Source organism: Quercus suber, unplaced genomic scaffold (assembly GCF_002906115.3).
Source record: "Quercus suber isolate HL8 unplaced genomic scaffold, Cork oak 2.0 scaffold_412, whole genome shotgun sequence".
In the NCBI taxonomy this organism is placed as follows: domain Eukaryota; kingdom Viridiplantae; phylum Streptophyta; class Magnoliopsida; order Fagales; family Fagaceae; genus Quercus; species Quercus suber.
This window is the reverse complement of record NW_027069863.1, coordinates 532,696-551,169: the sequence shown is the minus strand read 5'-3', so window position 1 is coordinate 551,169 and position 18,474 is coordinate 532,696. Positions and strand designations below refer to the sequence as shown.

Below are 18,474 nucleotides of genomic sequence, written 5' to 3'. Positions count from 1 at the left end.
TAGGGATTTCTCATGTGTAGAAAATATTGGTTCATCCTATTATTGGAATAAAAGAAATATAGCTATAAATGAGCTGAGCCAAGTTGAGAATCAAAAATTCAAGTTTGTTCATTTAATTTTATTTTGAACATGAGCTAAGTTCTAACTTATCACTAAACTTTATTACATGTTTAAATTTGGTTCATTTTATTGTCAAACAAGCTTAAACTTATTTGCGAGCTACTTGAATAATTTATTCTTTTCCTCTATACAGTAAAACCATGACTAATAGTTTTTTCCCCTTTACAAATCTATGAATTTTTACTGTAAATGAATTGTTTATATTATCAATAAACTACAAATAATAATTTGGTACTATGTGAACCTATTTACAAACTTACAAAATCAATTCTCAATTCTATGAGTAAATTTTAGACAAATATATATATATATATATAAATATATATAATATTATATAAATTTAAATTGAGTCTCATGTTCACAAAAGAATTATTTTATTTGAATTTGGCTTGTTTAATAGTTGACCATAAACTTAAACTTGATCTTAACTTGTTTGCTTAACAAATGGACATAAACAAATTTTTTTCAAAACCGAGCTCAAGCTGTTCATAAATAGCTTGGTTCATTTATAAGCTACAGCCCCATTGTATTTAATTATTTTTTGGTTCATTTATAGTCTCATTGTATTTATTTCATTTACAACCTTAGACGCTCGCATTTGCAATTTTGCATAGCCACTATCAATATGCCAATCTACATAAAATAAGATACAATGGGACTGTAATAGTTTATACAATAGGAATCACCTCCTAGTCCAACCCATTATGTAATAGTTTATAAGACCATGCATATGCATGGTGAATAATACAACTCAATAAATTATTTAAACAAGTCACATTACTATTAAATTGGCCATGTGATTAAAAGTTATATCATACTGTAACTATTTTGATTTTTTATATGAAATAATTTCAATCTTTTATCAAAATGATCATCAAACTTATTTCTTTCTTCATTAGTTAACTAATGAATGGAGTGTTCTAGATCTTCTCTCTACACGAATATTCTCCCCTTTCAAGTAAAATCTAACGCTTCATTTGTTTCGATGGAAAACGTAGTATATTTTATATTATCAACTTCATGAAACTATTAGGTAACTCTGGAATATAAAGTCTGCAAGCTAATTTTTTACTTCATGACAATAAAAATAAGCCACCTCAATAAAAATTGATGACATATAGGTACATCCGTACATATATATGTTAATTCCCCCCCCCCCCACCCCCCCCCCCCCCCCCCCCCAACTTTCTTTGAAGCACACTCTTTAGATAGATCATGAATTCAAATACTCCATTTCACTTTATACTCTTTTATATATATATTAGACGAAGATCATCCCACTTTTTCCTCTTGCAACCTTGCCTTCACTTTTATAGAGACAACTTGTGGCAAAGGCAATAGGGTCTACTTCTCCTCCCTCTCCCACACACTCTCAAGAGAGGGTCATTCCATACATCAAATAGAATTCCTCACCAATGCACTACTTACGCACCCCTCTGTTAACTTTCCTGATCAAGTTCCACTTATCATGATGATCATAACCTGGAATTCTGGGGGTGCTATGTGAATTACTTCGTACATTAAATCTAGTGGTTTTCATGTAATTCTTGTACCTCGGATAGTAGGATCAACAGCAAATGAGAGGTCTCTCGGTTTTGGGCTTTAGCCATTTCCACTTGAGTTGTTCCACTCGGCTCTGGGCCGGCTTAATACTTTGGGGTTGATAATTTTAAATTGGTCTTTTTATATTTAGACTAGATAGGGCAGCACATGTAAGTCACGTGCTTGCCGTGAAAAGAGTAGTGATTAAAATCAATTTTTGATTTTATTTGTATCACAAAACAAAAATATAAATCATTTGATTTTTAAGTAGGTAGAGATTTACATTAATCAAATAAGATACTAATTTTAAGAATTTTGATAATTATATCATAAAAAGTTAATCTCATTTTATTTTTAAGTATGTAGAGATTTACATTAATCAAATAAGATACAAATTTTAAGAATTTTGATAACTATGTCATAAAAAGTCAATCTCATCCATATAAGAATTTTGATCAACCACAACATTAAGGTAGCTATTTAACATATAAATATCTATTTTACTATAATAGTTTTTTAGTACCTATTTGCTAAAGGCAATATATCCACCCACAAAAAATTTCTAAGAATGATAATGAATATCATCATTTTTCCACAATAAACAACTCAGTTTTGCTAAGAAAAAAAAAAAAAAAAAAAAACCTAGAAAATCAATGTTTTTTGGATAACAAATAAAACACATTGTATCATCATTCCAACTTTCCAAGAATTACTACCATCTAAAACTCAAAATATATGAAGAAGATTTTTGGGATGTTAAAATTTAGTGGGAGTGATTTAGACATTACACAATAAAATATTTTAAGAATTATAAGTTTTTATTAATTAGGGTTTAACTGAGAGAATAAAAATATGAAATATTTGCTACTTTCCAAAATATTAAGGTAAAAAATGCTTGATTTTAAAGTTGAAGGAGGAATTGTAAACTACCCCAAAAAAAAAGGATGAAAAGTGTTTTTTTCCTAAGGTTTTGTTATTGTTTTTGTGTGTAAAACTATGTGTTTTTACTTTAAAATGGTGTGCAAAGAAAAAAAAAACAAAAAGTTAACCCAAGAAAATTGTATGTGAAACAGTGAATTTTTGCTCAAAAAAATTGATTAAACCTACAAAAAGTTTATAAAAACACAACAGAACGACACAACATTTACATAATTCCTTTATAATTTTGTTTCATTTTATTTTGACTTATAAAGAATTGACAGCTATTTTAAAAATATTGTGACAACAACAAGATGTCTTAAAAATTTCACCAAAAAGAAATCTATGTCCACGACATTTTCACAGCAAATTATAAGAAGTAAGTTGTTACAGGTTGTTATTAATAGACAAAAAAAATAGTTTCATTGGTAAGTTTAAATTAGAACCAATAATAATTTATCATTTATGATTTGTTATGAAAGTGTTGTGAAAAAATATTATGAATATAGCACTTATTTTTTCACAATACCTTTATTTTTAGTTGTGGTTGGTTCCTATATGATATTTTATTATTTTATTTTGACTTATAAAGAATCAACACCTCAACAATTGTGAATTGTGCCAATTTGTTGTGTTAATATTTTATTATAATGTGAAATAGTGTGAATTAGACAAACCAAAAATAATGTATCACATCTACTGTAGCTTTACGTATTCACCAAAAAAAAAAAGCAATAACAACAAGAAGCTCAAACCAAACTGGCGAAGTTGAAAAAAAAAAAAGAAAAAGAAAAAAAAAAAGCTCACTAAACCAAAATTACTGTTCATGAGCCTATTGACTCTTTTTATATTTAGATATCACTCAAATAATATTTGGTTAATGTTTTATATTATAATTTTTTATTACGAATTTAATTTTCTAATTTTTTTAATGTAATTAATTCACCTAATAGTGATCGGGTTAGATTTCTATTTGAAAAATGATAGAGTTACAAATTATTTTACAAATTATTGATGTAGTGAATGGTTTTTGGTAAATAAAAAGGCTGACGTTGGCAAAATTTTGGAGAAATGCTAAAATTAATACAAATTTTACTACAAAAAGCTTAATGTGATCAATGACACTTCAAATAGGATAATAAATGAGTATTTAATTTAATTCTTGCAATTAGTGACACATTAATTTGTAAAACCTATGTTGTAAAATTTTGTAGTAACTCTAGTATCACTTAATTTTTTTGAGTCTTCTTAAGAGTGGAGGAAAAATATAAGTTACATAATTTTTTAAATAAAAAAAAATCACAATATTGTCTGAAAAATATAAGTTACATAATTTTATAAATAAAAAAAATCACAACATTGTCCCTCACATTAGGGTCTTTCTCTAGTAGGGACGATCTAAGCCATTGCAGGCCATTACACAGCATCTCAAGTTGTATATGGCTTCGCTGCTGCCACACTTTCCCGCACCCGTTAGGACATTTTTCATTAGAATGATGAAAGTATACATGTATAATGTCTTTATCTAGGATGTTACTCAACTTACTCTCTGGTGATCTGCAGGCTGAAGTTATGCATGCGTATCACGAAGCCAATTGCCTAGCAAGAATGATACATGTTTTATGCATTTTGGCTTCTAATTATGAAACACCCAACAACTAAACACTTCACATATAGTATAAAATGCGCTATGTAGCATTATTATATTACGGGTTCGGTTAACAGATTCTCTTAGACCATTGGTTATTGAACCTTTATAGGGAAGTTAATTTTAATATAACTTTTATAAGAAATATAAAAAGTTGTCAAAAAGGCTTTTTTTTTTTTTTTCATAAAAAGTTTGTAAAAATATTTCCTAATCAATGCTCTTAGAAAATTTAAAACTTTTCCTTTATATTAATATACTTATCTTCGTTTTATAGGTGCAGATAATTGTTGCTGATCCCACTGTTTCACACGCTGAAAGTTTTCTAACCATTGCCTAATCAACCATCATTCTCTTCATGGAGTAAGCAAGTGTGATTTTGACAACCAATGGCAGACCTTCAGGGATTGCCACCACCATGATAGTAACTGCAGCAGCAACAATGCACACAACTCCATTAAGAATGATGCGCACAACAATGCACACAACTCCATTGAGTACATTATCTAAATTTGTTTTGCTACCAAGGTACTTTGTCTGCCCATTTTTATCTTTTGTGTTGCTCGTAAAATAATGAATAAACATTACTACAAGGATGAGTAAAACAACTATAAGGCCTACCTTCCGATAGAAGAGCTTAATTTATCAAGCCAGCATCCAAATTTTTGTCAACAGGATGGACGGGTACATTGACAAAGTCCACGAGGTGGACGGATTAATGATAAAGAATGAGGTACATCTAATTATTAAAAAGTCCACGTGGTGGACGGATGAAAGATTTATAATGAAGTACATGTACATCAGAATGGTTACTGGACAAGGGCAGAGCGAGCTAGACTCCCATAACGTGTTCAAGAGTGGTATGATTGAACTAAACTACTTTATTAGAGGCCGGGTAGTGTTCTGTCATCACTTAATGCAATTTCCACTTTTCATAATCATATGTAACCCCCTACATGAGATAGATGAGGATATGAAAGTCTTGTTATTGGCTAGCAGTAAGTAAGAAGCTTGCTACAAGCAAATCCACTAGGTGGACGGATACACATGAAAAAGGTATCCACATTAACTATGTCCACGAGGTGGATAGATACATGAAATTAAAACTTATCTAAAAGTGATGGGTTAACGGTTCCTTAAAAAAAAAAAAAAAAAAATAGGACGGATTAAAGCACTTAAGAATTTTTCATGACACAAAAGAAAGAGGTCAAACACAAATATATAAGGGCGACGGAAGCAAAGAAATCTATTGTTCTCAAAAGAGCTTAGCATATACAAAACTACTACTCTCAAAATTAACTTAAAAGTAAAAATCCTAAGGTTGATTAGCGGGTACATTTTCTTTGACGACCTCAGTGCCACTCAGAACGCGCCGTGTATACCCTCAACTACCCCATCAATCAAAGCGTAACTCCTAAGGAAAGAGACGATGGCTACAAGAATCTATCACCCCATGAATCCGTTCAGGGTGAAACTGACGGACAAATGTGCTGAAGGGGCAATTGATAAGGGTATTTTTAGACCTACAGAGTTGACGACACGAAGCATAAGTGAACAAACCAAATGTCTGATTGTTTAGCCTAACAAGCCCACCCTACAATATAGTAGATGGTCTTATTAGGCTGACGACATGACAAGACTGATGAAGACATTTCTGTTTGCAAACGGATCCAAAGGAAGCAAACCTCAGTTAGATGAACCTCAATATGGATGGACCCAACAAAGGAGACGAACCCCAGGCAGACGAACCCAATAAAAGGGGATGCATGGTACTCACGTGGCTCCCACGTGACTAGAAGTGCTCATCAAGAATCCTGATATAAAAAAGCCTTGCACCCTACGCCCAACCATAATTGAGGGTCATCTACAAGGAAGACCATCTCGAAAAATTCGGAAATTTGATAGAGAGTTCTCCCGATAAGGAAATGCCTTCCTCCTCAAGAAATTAAAGTCAAATCCACACCACTATATAACACCCAAAACCCTTTCTCACAAAGGTACGCACAATTTCTATAAAGCTTAAACTCTCAAACATTGTTGGAGCTCTCTTCTGACTTAACCTTCAGAGGGTCTTTGGCTGGTACCCCACCGATGCCCTTTGATTGATTCTTCTCTTTTGTTTCTCAGGTGCACCCATTGACATGTATGAACGATCAACTCACTGACGATTTTTTGTGCATCATCAATAAAGCTCACAGGTGTAATCGAAATTGTAATGAATTCTTCTAAGATTGTTAAGAAAATTCATAACAGTTTCTCAACCTTTCCAAATTAATCTATAATCTTACACATAATTTATTTTTAATATATATATATATATATATATATATATATATTTATATTTAATAAAAAACAGCATATAAAATACTACAATTAAATTTTATCTACATACATATATATATATATATATATATAGTTGTCAGCTATAGTTCTCTTTATTGGATTCTTAACAGTAGTAATAATAATAATAATAATAAACTATCTTAAGGAAGGAAGATCCAATCTGGAAGGATTACAGGAATGAGGTGGCAGACTTGTCCGAAGTTATTAAGAGCATCCACGTCAATCCGTAGAAAATTTTTTTCATTTTATAAGTCTAAAACTTACTTTTTTTTATTTTACACATTTATTTTTACAAAATACACATATCAGTTTGTTTATTATACACATTTATTCAAATAAAATATTCATTTCTTTAACCCAATACTACAGTGTTACAGTGCCAGGTAAAGTCACGCTACAGTACCAGAGAGAGAGAAAAAAAACTATTAAAAAATTATATACACATGCTACAGTGTCCGTGCAAATTTACACAAATACTATAACTCGTGAATAATTTTAAAAGATTTTGAAATATTTTAAACAGATTGATATGGATTATTTTTGAACAAAAAAGTGTAAATTTAAACAATTTTTTTTATTATAAACACTTATACTAAATCAGTTGGGGTTTGAGTGTGAGTGAGTTGACGGTAGTCACCAGTAGGACCCACGTTTCTTTTGGTAGTAATTCCAAACTTTGAGTGTAACTAATTAAGTCAAACTATGGTCCACACCATCCATTCCAGTTGCGAAAATGTTGGCAATTGGGACAGCTGTTTAATGGGTTGTAGCCTGTCGGGCACCAGTAGATCTCTTTGCAGCCAATCGAGAATCCGTACGTGCAGAAACAGAAAGTGACACCTAATTCACATGTCATATCATATCATGCGACATTGCTGGCAATAACTTAAAAGTGTACGTGTGCACTGACTTCCAGCTTACTCCACGCATGCTCATGCAATTTTTTGGACTACTGCGGAAACCTCTACTCTACACTTTCGTTCTCACTTTCTCTCCACGCTACATTATTTCTTAAACATAGAAAACTAGTAATTATATTAGATCTAATTCCTGTCTATCATACAAACGTCTAATTTTCTTTTTACAATAAATTTTATAATTATTAAAGTAATCTATTTGAGTGGTAAAAAATCATAGTTGTATTCCTCATTTAATTATTAAATTTTTTTATGCCCATAACATTATTGAATTCTAATATCAAGAGTCAACATGCTAATTACTGTTTTATTCCACAAAAAAAAAAATGCTAATTAGTGTGTCATGGCAAATGGTGATGGGTGGGCCAAATGATTAATTACCTATTGATTTGGGGACCATATATATATATATATATATTTTATTTTGAAGTTACAAATTTCTATTTTCAACGGGTAAAACTATGAAATTAAAACAAAAATAAAAACTAAAAACAATGGCAAACAGGTACTAATAGGCTGCATCACGTTGATTTACACCATGGTGGACTAGTGTTCTGTCAATTATTATTTATTTTAAATGTACCTATATCTTTAAAAAAAATTGTAAAATAAACTTAAATAAAATGACAAAAAAGTACAATGATCTCGTAAGATATATATATTTTTTTAATAGGATTAGGTTACATCACTTTTTTTTTTTTTTTTTGGCTGAATAGGTTACTTCACGTTAATGTACACCATGTTTCCGAATTGCATAGTTGCATGAGTCATTTTGTTTTGTAATTTTGCCATCAACATTAATTTACACCAACTCCAACACATTATATCATGCGAGTTTCAGTTAATTTTTTGATCTGATAAAAAAAATTAACATGAAGTGGACAATATATTAAAATTCTATTATATCTATCAAAAATCATGGAATACATACCATAAATTGAAATTCTATTATAAGTATATATATTTAGCATTTTCCCTAAACTTTGTAATAAATCCAACTTGAAAAAAAAAATGGTTCACAAATTTATTGTTTCAAATTTCCTAGAGGCTGGAGCCTTTAATTATTAAAAATTTAGAGCAACTAGATTCATTAAAAAATTGGAAATGTGATGGCAGTGCCTCTTTGTCAATTTTCATTCCAATGTCTCTCTAGTCTTTCCTTCTTCCTCTTCTTCTTTATTAGTTTTAAAAAAATTTAAAGAAAATATTATTTTTTAAATTTGTTAATACAAGATAAAAATTTTACTCTAATCTAATCTAAGTGTATATATGTGTGAAGCTCCCTTTTGAAAACTTGAACTCTGACTTTTACCTTCTCACACCCTACAAGTATTTATACTTGTGGAGTAACCATTGCGTTAAGGGTGTATGGTGGTTAAATTTTGACTATTATGTATAAATGATTTCTTTTTTTATATAAAATATTTACATATTTAGCTCAATGTAATTAGCAACTAGACAAAACACTTGAAATCCCTTAACTTTGATTAGAGCATAGGTGCAATTAACTATATATATATATATATATAGAGAGAGAGAGAGAGAGAGAGAGAGAGAGAGGCGGGTTAATTCTTCAAGCACTTGTCATTTCATAGGTTACTTCTTGAAGCAATCAAACTTTTCATTATTGTGTAAATGTGTTAGCACTTTATTAACGGTAACTCAAAGTTAACAAATGAATGGCTTACTTACATTCACCCAAAAAAAAAAAAAAAAGAATTAAAAAAGAAGAAGAAAAAAAAATTGACTTCTTTGTGTAGGTAGAATTCAACCAATCACCCCCCAAGCAAACAAATACCAAAAGTTATTCAACCATCCATTATTCCACGAGAAAAAATAGAAGCCCACCTTAGCATATTCTCTTTCTTTTTTGATGAAAGTATATTCTCTTTTTAAATTGATGCATACATTATGTCATTTATGTTAAATTAAATTATTTTCCTTAGTAGGAAAATTGACCACTTCCACTTCATCTATTTTGACAGAAAATACCCAACACATCATTTACTCTTTAGGTTAATCAATTTTAGTAACGTGAATACCCATTTCCTTTTAAGTTTGTGTCATCAGTTTTTTTTTTTTTTATAAATATATATATATATATATATATTTTGTACAAGTAAAATTTTCTTAATCTACCAAAGGGATAATTTTTTTATATTTTTATTTGAAAAAAGAAAGAAAAATCGAATTGGATTTGAGTTTCCTCAAATACCTCAAATACCCAGCTGTACCTGTACCTAAACTTTTCTCAAAAAAAGAAAAGAAAAAAACAGCTGGACATAGTACTTACAGTTACAGTTGCACCTATTTTCTCTTTCTTAGCTCTCTCCTTTCCCTCTTTTATGTATATATATATCTCTCTCTCTCTCTCTCAAACCCATAAACACATCTAAACAAAAAACCAGGCCAAGAAAAACTTTAACAACTCCTAATGAATCCGAACCAGTTTGTACGAATCCTTGTAGGAAATCTTGGAGTGAAATTTCCCATAGCTTCCAAACCCTCCTTCTCTGGTGTCCACCCCTCTACCTCTCCATGTTTCTGCAAGATCAGTCTCAAGAACTTTCCCACCCAATTCACCACAGTCCCTCTAATCACTCAAGAAAACCAAATCCACTCCCATGACAATTCCTTAGCGGCTTGCTTCACTTTGGACAAAACCCACATCGACAAATTCCTCAAGAAGCAGAAAAATCCAATCTTGTTGATTGAAATCTACACAGGGAGGAGAGGCACATCTTGTGGTTTGAACAGTGGGAAGCTATTGGGGACAGTCCCTGTAGAGATCGATCTGGGTGCTGTGGAGACAAGGGCTAGTAACATTCTCCAAGGTTGGGTTGGTATTGGAAACAACAACAAGAAGGGCTCGTCTGCGCAATTGTACTTGAGCGTTAAGGCCGAGCCAGACCCAAGATTTGTTTTTGAGTTCGGTGGAGAACCAGAGTGTAGTCCTCAAGTCTATCAAGTCCATGGGAGTGTTAGACAACCTGTGTTCTCTTGCAAGTTCAGTTTCAGAAACATGGCCGATCAAATTTCGTTACCAAGGTTAGTTCTTTTTTGTCTTATTCTTATTCCCATTTGTCCTCTTTTGTTTCTGTTTGGTTGTTGAGAAAATAAGGGAAAACGAAATTTCATTGGAAACCGAGTAAAATGTTAATTTAAAATCTTTCGCAACTTTATACTAATCTTAAATATGTTTATTCCTATGCAGTGAACAAAGTAATTCAACCTGTAGTAAACATAGAAAGGGATGGCAAATAAGCGTGCACGACTTGTCGGGTTCAGTGGTGGCGATGGCCTCAATGGTCACACGGTTTGTGCCGTCTCCCGGGTCGCCGGGGCGGGTCAGCCAATCGAGCCCCGGGGTGTGGCTCATTTTTCGCCATGGGGATGTGGCGTGTGACCCGTGGGGCCGCCTCGAGGCGTGGCGGGAGCGCCGCGGCCCCGACGCCATTGGGTACCGCTTCCACCTCTTCTCGGGTCCCGACACCACCTCCGAGATCGCCGCGGGGACTCTCAGCTCCAAGAGTGGCGGGAAATTCTGTGTTGACAAAACATCTGGTGTCACCGCAATGGACACCCCAAGAGGAAGTTGGGATTTCGGATCTGGGTCATGGAATAGTAGGTCAAGACCTGCTTCGAGGTCCGGATCCGGATCCGGGTTCGAACTCGGGTCGGCAGCATTGCTTCAATTGTATAGAGGGTTTGTGATGTCTTCTACGGTGAGGAAAGTGGGGCAAAGTGGCAAACCAACGGTGGAGGTGGGTGTAAAGCACGTGACATGCACGGAGGACGCGGCAGCCTTCGTGGCATTGGCGGCAGCCATGGATTTGAGCATGGATGCTTGCGGGTCTTTTTCAAAGAAGCTCCGAAAGGAATTGAGGCAACAATAGGGTCGGGTCGGGTCTTGTCAGTTTTTTTTTTTGTTTTATTATTTTGGAGTGGGGGTAATTGGACTCATTCATATTGCTGAAAACTAACAGCAATTTTTTTGTCTGGATTTTTCGGATTAAATATTAATTGTACAGTGAGGAATTATTAGGCATAAGGGGATTAATTTTTACTAGTTCTTTATTATGCCTGTGATTTGTATAGTTTTACTTTTTATTTTTATTAATAAAAACAAAAATAATATTAATATCAATTTTGATTTTTAGTCCATGTGCTATATTGGAACGAGCTGAGAATTTTATGTTGGGAGAAATGTTCTTATTAAAGCAATCCATGTGTCTGTGGCGTGATGAAGATTCTAATTTTAATGGGTAATGAGTTGGATGGTTAATAATAATAAGTGAAAATTATGGCATCCCCAGCTAGAAATGTGATGTAATCTCAAATGAGTAGGTGTAAAGGGATAAGTTTCAACACTATGATAGATTTATGCTGTAGATTTTGGTGCTTGTCTTTGACAAAGTATTATTATTATTATTATTTGTTTTGATCATATTTTGACAAAGTGATTTTGATGCTGATTACATGACTCTTCCTCGTCATTTACTTTTCGTTTGGAAAGGGGGGAAGAAAGAAAAAAGAAAAAAAAGAAAAAAAAAAAGAAAGGTATCAAATTACAACTAATAAATGAATCATATTCTTATTGCTAGACAGCATGTGTTAGTTATTTCATCAATTGGTCCATTAACTACATTACATTTAACTTTTTCTTTTTTAATATAGATGCATGCCACAAACTAAAATCTTTAAAGTTATTTGATTTTTAAATGATTCTTTTTTTTTAGAGGGTTGATTTTTAAATGATGATAGAACATGCACTCAGTCTTATTATTGTCATAAAGTCATGTGAAAGTAAAAAAACCAATGTAAAATGTCTTATTCTATAGTTTAGGTCCTCTCTCTCTCAAGGTGGGGTTGTTGAGGTTAATAGAAAATATTGTTGACATTAACATATTCTCTTTTCCATTTTATTTTTATTAGCACTAAATTTTAATAATTAAAAAAAATAAAAATATGCAATCATATATGCAAATTCATGGGAAAATCTCATCTAATATTATTTACATGTCGTAGAGTGTGATTAAATCTACATGTTATATGGTAACAATGTCTCTTGCATTCTTTCATGGTTGTCCCAGAGTATTTCCCTATCAACAAGCGCTGTAGTGTACAGGTCTAATTAGGTGTAGAGCAACAAACAAGTTCGAATCCAGATATAAAAAATAAAAATAAAAAGATATATATATATATATATATATATCGAGATCGAGAGAGAGAGAGAGAGAGAAATAAAAATAAAAAGATATATATATATATATATATATATCGAGATCGAGAGAGAGAGAGAGAGAGAGAGAGAATATTGGCCAAATGCCATAGTTTATTAATGAAACTTCATCTTTTGGCGCATTAAGGTCCTTTCAGTTTTACCAAACGCTGGTATTATTCTTAACTTTTATACAAATCTTGCAATTAGGTAGATGCATTGAAATCTCAAATATTTACACTTGGGCAAGAAGAACCTTGTAGCTCATCAATCCAAGCTTGGAAGTCATCCACGTGCATTTCATTTCCAGCTATCCCACACTATTATATCTATTCTGATGACATGAGCTACCTCAATTATTGGGAACTCTTCTAAAGTGCTTTTTGCTTCATCAATAATGTGGATATCCTTAGAACTATTCGGCCCCTTCTCTTTTTTAAGTCATTCGAGACTGTCAGAGCAACCCTAAACCCAATCGCACCAGTCCATGAAAAATAAAGGAAGTGAATTTTACATATTTTTACTCAAAAACTACCCATGTTAGTGGGTATATAATACTGTTCATATCTAAAAACGCTATAATAATCCTGCATATTTACATGGTTACTGTAACTTTCTATTTTATTATTAAATCAATTTTTTTCTCTCCTTTCTCACCTTCATTCTCTCTTCTCTGGCTCTCTCTATTCCCTTACTCTTTTCAATCCAAAAAGAAATTTAAATTAAAAAAAAAAAAAAGATGAAGAAGAAGAAATCACCTCAAACAAATATCACAAAATCAACCCAAAACAAAATCCCAACCGTAAACCCATTAAAAAACCAAATCAACCCAAAACCCATGCCGAAGTTGCTGTTGCCGCTACCATGGAAGCTTAGGTGTTCGCTGCTATTATGAGAGAGTGAAAATAAGACCGTACCAACCCAAATTGGGTCTGTGATGGTTCAAGGAGTTCAGTTTTGACCACTATTTGTGGTGGTGCTGCTGAGCTTCACTGCCACCTGTGGTGGCGAGGGCTTTGGGGCTCTCGGCCTTGGACGAAGCTCAAGGAGAGCTATGGAGGATTGTGAGGGACTGAGAGTTTTAGAGAGAGAGAGAGAGAGAGGAGTGGTTGGGTTGTGGAGAAGAGAAAGAGTATTGTTTTGAAAAATGAAAAATAAAGGGATAATTACAGTAAACTCACCTGTGGTATGGCTCGTTTTCACTTTGCCCACCTAAAATTACTTCCGTTAGGGCTTTGTTACCCACCTTTGGCTTTTCCATTAAAAAACAACTTTTACCACCAAAACATAACATAACACGAATCAAAAAGTTAGGGTTTGAATTTATTTGAAAAAGCTTGGGTTATGGGGTTTTGTGTCTCTATGCAAATTATAGGTCCTTTGCTAAAATTCCTTTGAAAAATAATCAAGAAAGGAAGAAGGCAAGAAAGATATGCTTGTTTATGATGAACCATTAAAAAAGTCTACGTTGGGACCTTTTCTAATATCTTTGTAACACACTAAACCCCATAACCCAAGCACAGAAAATATCTCTCTCATCTCTCACGCTAAAAATCAAATCAAATATCTCTCTCATCTTTGTAACACACTAAAATTGTCTCAATGCCATGAAATTGAGGTCACCATTGCCATTGGTGGACGTCGTATTAAGTTTCCTCTAAACCCACAGCCGATTCTTCTTGACGAGCCCATCTTTCCTCTGCTACCGCTCCTCTTCTCACTTCGTCAATGCCACCAAAATGTCGTAGAAATCCCTCTACTTACACAACTACAACAACTCTCAATCCTTCAATGGCCGCTCCATCGAGGTCACCATTGCCGCCATGAAATCAACCACCTCATGTTTGGGCAAATGAGTGTTATTTTGGTCGGAAAATTTTGGGCAAATCGGGGAACTTTTGGGGTAGTGGTTGTGGATTGTGGGTATGCTAGTGGCAGTTATGGGTTTTCAATTTTTGTTGGCATGAGGAGTTTCAATTTTTGTTGTTTGAAGTTTTTTGGGTTTTCAACTATTCTAGGTTTCCAGTTTTTGGACACGATGAGTTTCAATTCTTGTTGTTTAAACTTTTCTGGGTTTTCAACTTATCTGGGTTTCTAGTTTTTGGACATGAGGAGTTTCAATTTTTGTTGTTTGAAATTTTTTGGGTTTTCAACTTTTCTGGGTTTCCAGTTTTTGGACATGAGGAGCAAGAGATTTGATTTTATTTATTTGAACGTTGTTGAGTTAGATTAGGAGTTTTAATTTTTATCCAATTTTTCTCATACAACTTTATCATGCTTTCAGATGTATAATTAGTTTGTTTGTGGTTGAGATGGTAAGTTCAAATACAAGTTGAAGTTCTAAGAAATTGCATAATATTTTTTACCAATAGCACATTTTGATCTTGTTTTCTCTTGAATTTTTATGTGTTTTATGTTCGGGGAGGAGAGAGACATAAAAATGGTACAAAAATACATATTTAACCTTCTTTTTAATGGAGATGGGTAACAAATCCCTAACGGAAAGAACCTTAGGTGGGCAAAGTGTAAATGGTTGAACCACGAGTAGGCAAAGTGAAAACGAGTCATACCACAAGTAGGTTTACTGTAATTAACCCAAAAATAAAATAAAATAAAAAGAGAGACCATGTGTGGTGGAAGTGGGTAGTTGAAACGTGAAATAGTAAAATAATAAAAATAAATAATTATTTAAAGAAAACGCAGTGCATAATAGATAGGCATGTCCACGGGTCGGGTCAGGTCGGATCAGGTTTATGCTCAACCCGCATCAGACCCGACCTGATCGGGTGGACAAAATTTCAACCTGTTATCGACTGAGAGGATGATCTGATCGAGCGGGTTGGAACTTAAACAGGTAGTAGGCAAGACGGTTGGGATCGAAGATCTGGAAAACAAAGAGAATTTGGCATGAAAATGGCGAGAATCCGGCATGAAAATAGTGAAAAAAACAGATAAAATCTTTGATGTCTCACCAAATCCGGCCTAATCTAGGCCATTTTCGGCAAGATCTCGGTTAGATTCAGCAAAATCTCGTTGAGATCTTGACAAAAATGGCCTAGATCTCGCCCGATCTACCAAATATTGTAGGAAATTTTGTGGGTCGGTTGGATCGGTTTGATTGGATTTTGGAGAAGGAAATTCGACATATGACTCGCCAAACTCGGGTTTTGGAGGAAGAAACATGTCGTTGACTGCCAGAGAAGTCGGTTTGGTCAGCGGTAGGTCGCATTCACAGGGTCTCTAGACAGCCCTAATAATAAATGAGCTGATGCGGGTATTTTTGCAAATTGCTTGTGTAAAATAGAGGAAAAAAAAAAAGGTTCTTAGTGTAAAATAGACAAAAAATTTTAGACATACCGATGTGGATGCTCTTAGTGAATCATTATCCAATATTATATCCTGATTTTCCTCCCCCATTGCAAATTGGAGCTTGGACAGTGACAATACAATAGCTTCTTAATTTCTCAGCATTTCGAACCACTTTACTTTCTTGTTCATACAAGTTACTACCAAGTCTTTTCAATCTTGAATAACACCAATGCGCATCCTTGGCATGATGGTCACTCTATAAGTGCAAAGTTCTTGTGGAGTGAGGGAGTAAGGGTCAGAATTCAAGTCTCTAGAAGGGAGACTCACACACGTATACATTTAGATTAGACAATAATAAAATTTCGATCTTGTATCAAAAAACAAAATCTCGAATAACCATCCCACGCTTACCCTCCTTACTTGAAAAATTGGCCCATCAGAATTTGATTTTTTTAAGGGCCATAGAGTTTCACGACCTTTTCCAAATCTGCTAAATAATTAAGACGACTTTTGAATTAAAAACAGACTTGGAAAATATATCTCAGGCTACATACATTGCGAATAGTCTACTCCATTCTTTGCAGATTTGGAACCTTTTTGGTTGTTATAATCTTAAACATTTGCCTTACTTGGCACTGCTATAAGATATCTCATTATTGGATCGTATGCATTGACTAGGCTAACCTTTTTTTTTTTTTTTTTTGAAATTGTTTCAACCTATGACATTTGCTCTTGATAATAGCTCTTTACCATCAGACCAAGATACCAATTAGTTTTTAGTGTAAAGAATGACTAAACTTCAGATTTCTTATTCAACCATCATAGATTTTACCGATTGAGTTAATTGAAACCCACACTAGGCTAACTTTTTAGGGTGGAATAGAACTAATAATAAAAATTAAATAAATCATTAAAATCTTGGCTTAGCATAGAATGTTAAATAGATATACATTCACTTCAAATTATATGTGGGGAGAGAGATTGTATTTGTTAGATGCTCAAAGTCAAAGAAATTTAGACAACCTCAAAAATAAATAAATAAATAAATAAATATAGTTTTAGCATAATAACTTTAGAAAAACCTAAAGACAACAAAGACTTTTCGGCTTTCGTACTTAATAAAAGACTCCCACAAACTAATGCTATCCAATGCATAAGAAAGGCTGGTTAAGCCTTGAATTGGCTTTTGAGAGCATTCCCACGTTTTCTTTTTTAATTAACCACTTTTCAAAATACTCTATATCCAATTCTTTATTTTCTTCTCAATTTTATTAAAATATTATTTTTTTAAATTTTAATATTTATCAATTTTGCTCTCTTCACATACAAACAATCCACATCCAAATTTCTTTTCCTTCAGTCTAGGAAACAATCCACAACTGAATGCTCTAATACACACAGACTTTGACTGTTCTAACAAGCTTGAAATTTACCTAAAGGCTAAAGCTATGAAACGCCTGACAAAGCGGGCTTGGCAACTCAAGTCTGGCCCAGTTACAATGGGTCTAGATTGTTGACTTGTTGTAGCCCAATGCATCATTAACACTGGCACGTATAAAGCTCCTTCTCTGGCTAAATAAGAAAGAACACTTGCACACTGGTAGCCATTTGAGATGATGTTATTTTTATTAGGGTAAATTCTAGTCCACTATCCTGAGGTTTGAGCTAATGGCAGCCAAACACATCCAATACAACTGAAAAATAGCCAAATTGGTCCTACACAAACACGTTTGTGCTCTCTACCTAAAACAAATTTTATATTGTAATTTTTCATTTCCAAGATTGCAGGTTCAGTAAGACCAACAAAGTTGATCTGTTCCTTCCAACTTAAATACAAATGCTTTCTAAATGAAATTTGAAATTTCTAAAGGAGACATTATAGTCCAACTATGGGACCCAATGTTTAGTGTGAAATTGGATGTTGTATTTCTTTCCAATTTTCCTTAACAATAATGCGCTCGTACACATAAATAGTAGCATAGGGTGGTTTTGTCTAACAGTAGAGAGAGAGAGAGAACACAACCCTTTCTGTACATATCGACAGTACAATTCATAATTTTGTCTAACAATAGAAAGAGACAACTCAACCATGTCAAGCAGTTAAATAATGTTATGCATAAGATAATTCACTTCCACATTTTCACAAACTTTTTTTGATATAAGATAAAATTTTTACTCTAGCCTAATCTAAATATATATGTGTGTGAAGCTCCCTTCTGGAGAATTGAACCCCAGTCTTTACCCCCCATACCCCTCAAGTATTTATACTTGTGGAGTAACCACCGCATCACAGGTGCGCGATGGTCTTTTTTCACAAACTTAAGAAGTAACAAGTATAGAAAAGTAAGGTTAAATTTACATTTCCATTAATCAAGTTCATAATAGCCATTCATTAACATCATTGTCAAAGCTACACATACCATCAGTTACATTCACAACATTATACCATCTATTTGATA

At 33.3% G+C, this 18,474-nt stretch overlaps 1 protein-coding gene across 1 annotated transcript; it reads left to right on the top strand.

Annotated features, from left to right (window-relative positions):
* Positions 1 to 9,851: 9,851 nt before the first annotated feature.
* On the top strand, positions 9,852 to 11,632 carry LOC111986478 (uncharacterized). Its single transcript, XM_024018113.2, has 2 exons — positions 9,852 to 10,533; positions 10,700 to 11,632. The coding sequence occupies exons 1-2, from the start codon at positions 9,920 to 9,922 to the stop codon at positions 11,379 to 11,381; spliced, it is 1,296 nt and encodes a 431-aa protein (XP_023873881.1). The 5' UTR covers positions 9,852 to 9,919; the 3' UTR covers positions 11,382 to 11,632.
* Positions 11,633 to 18,474: the final 6,842 nt, after the last annotated feature.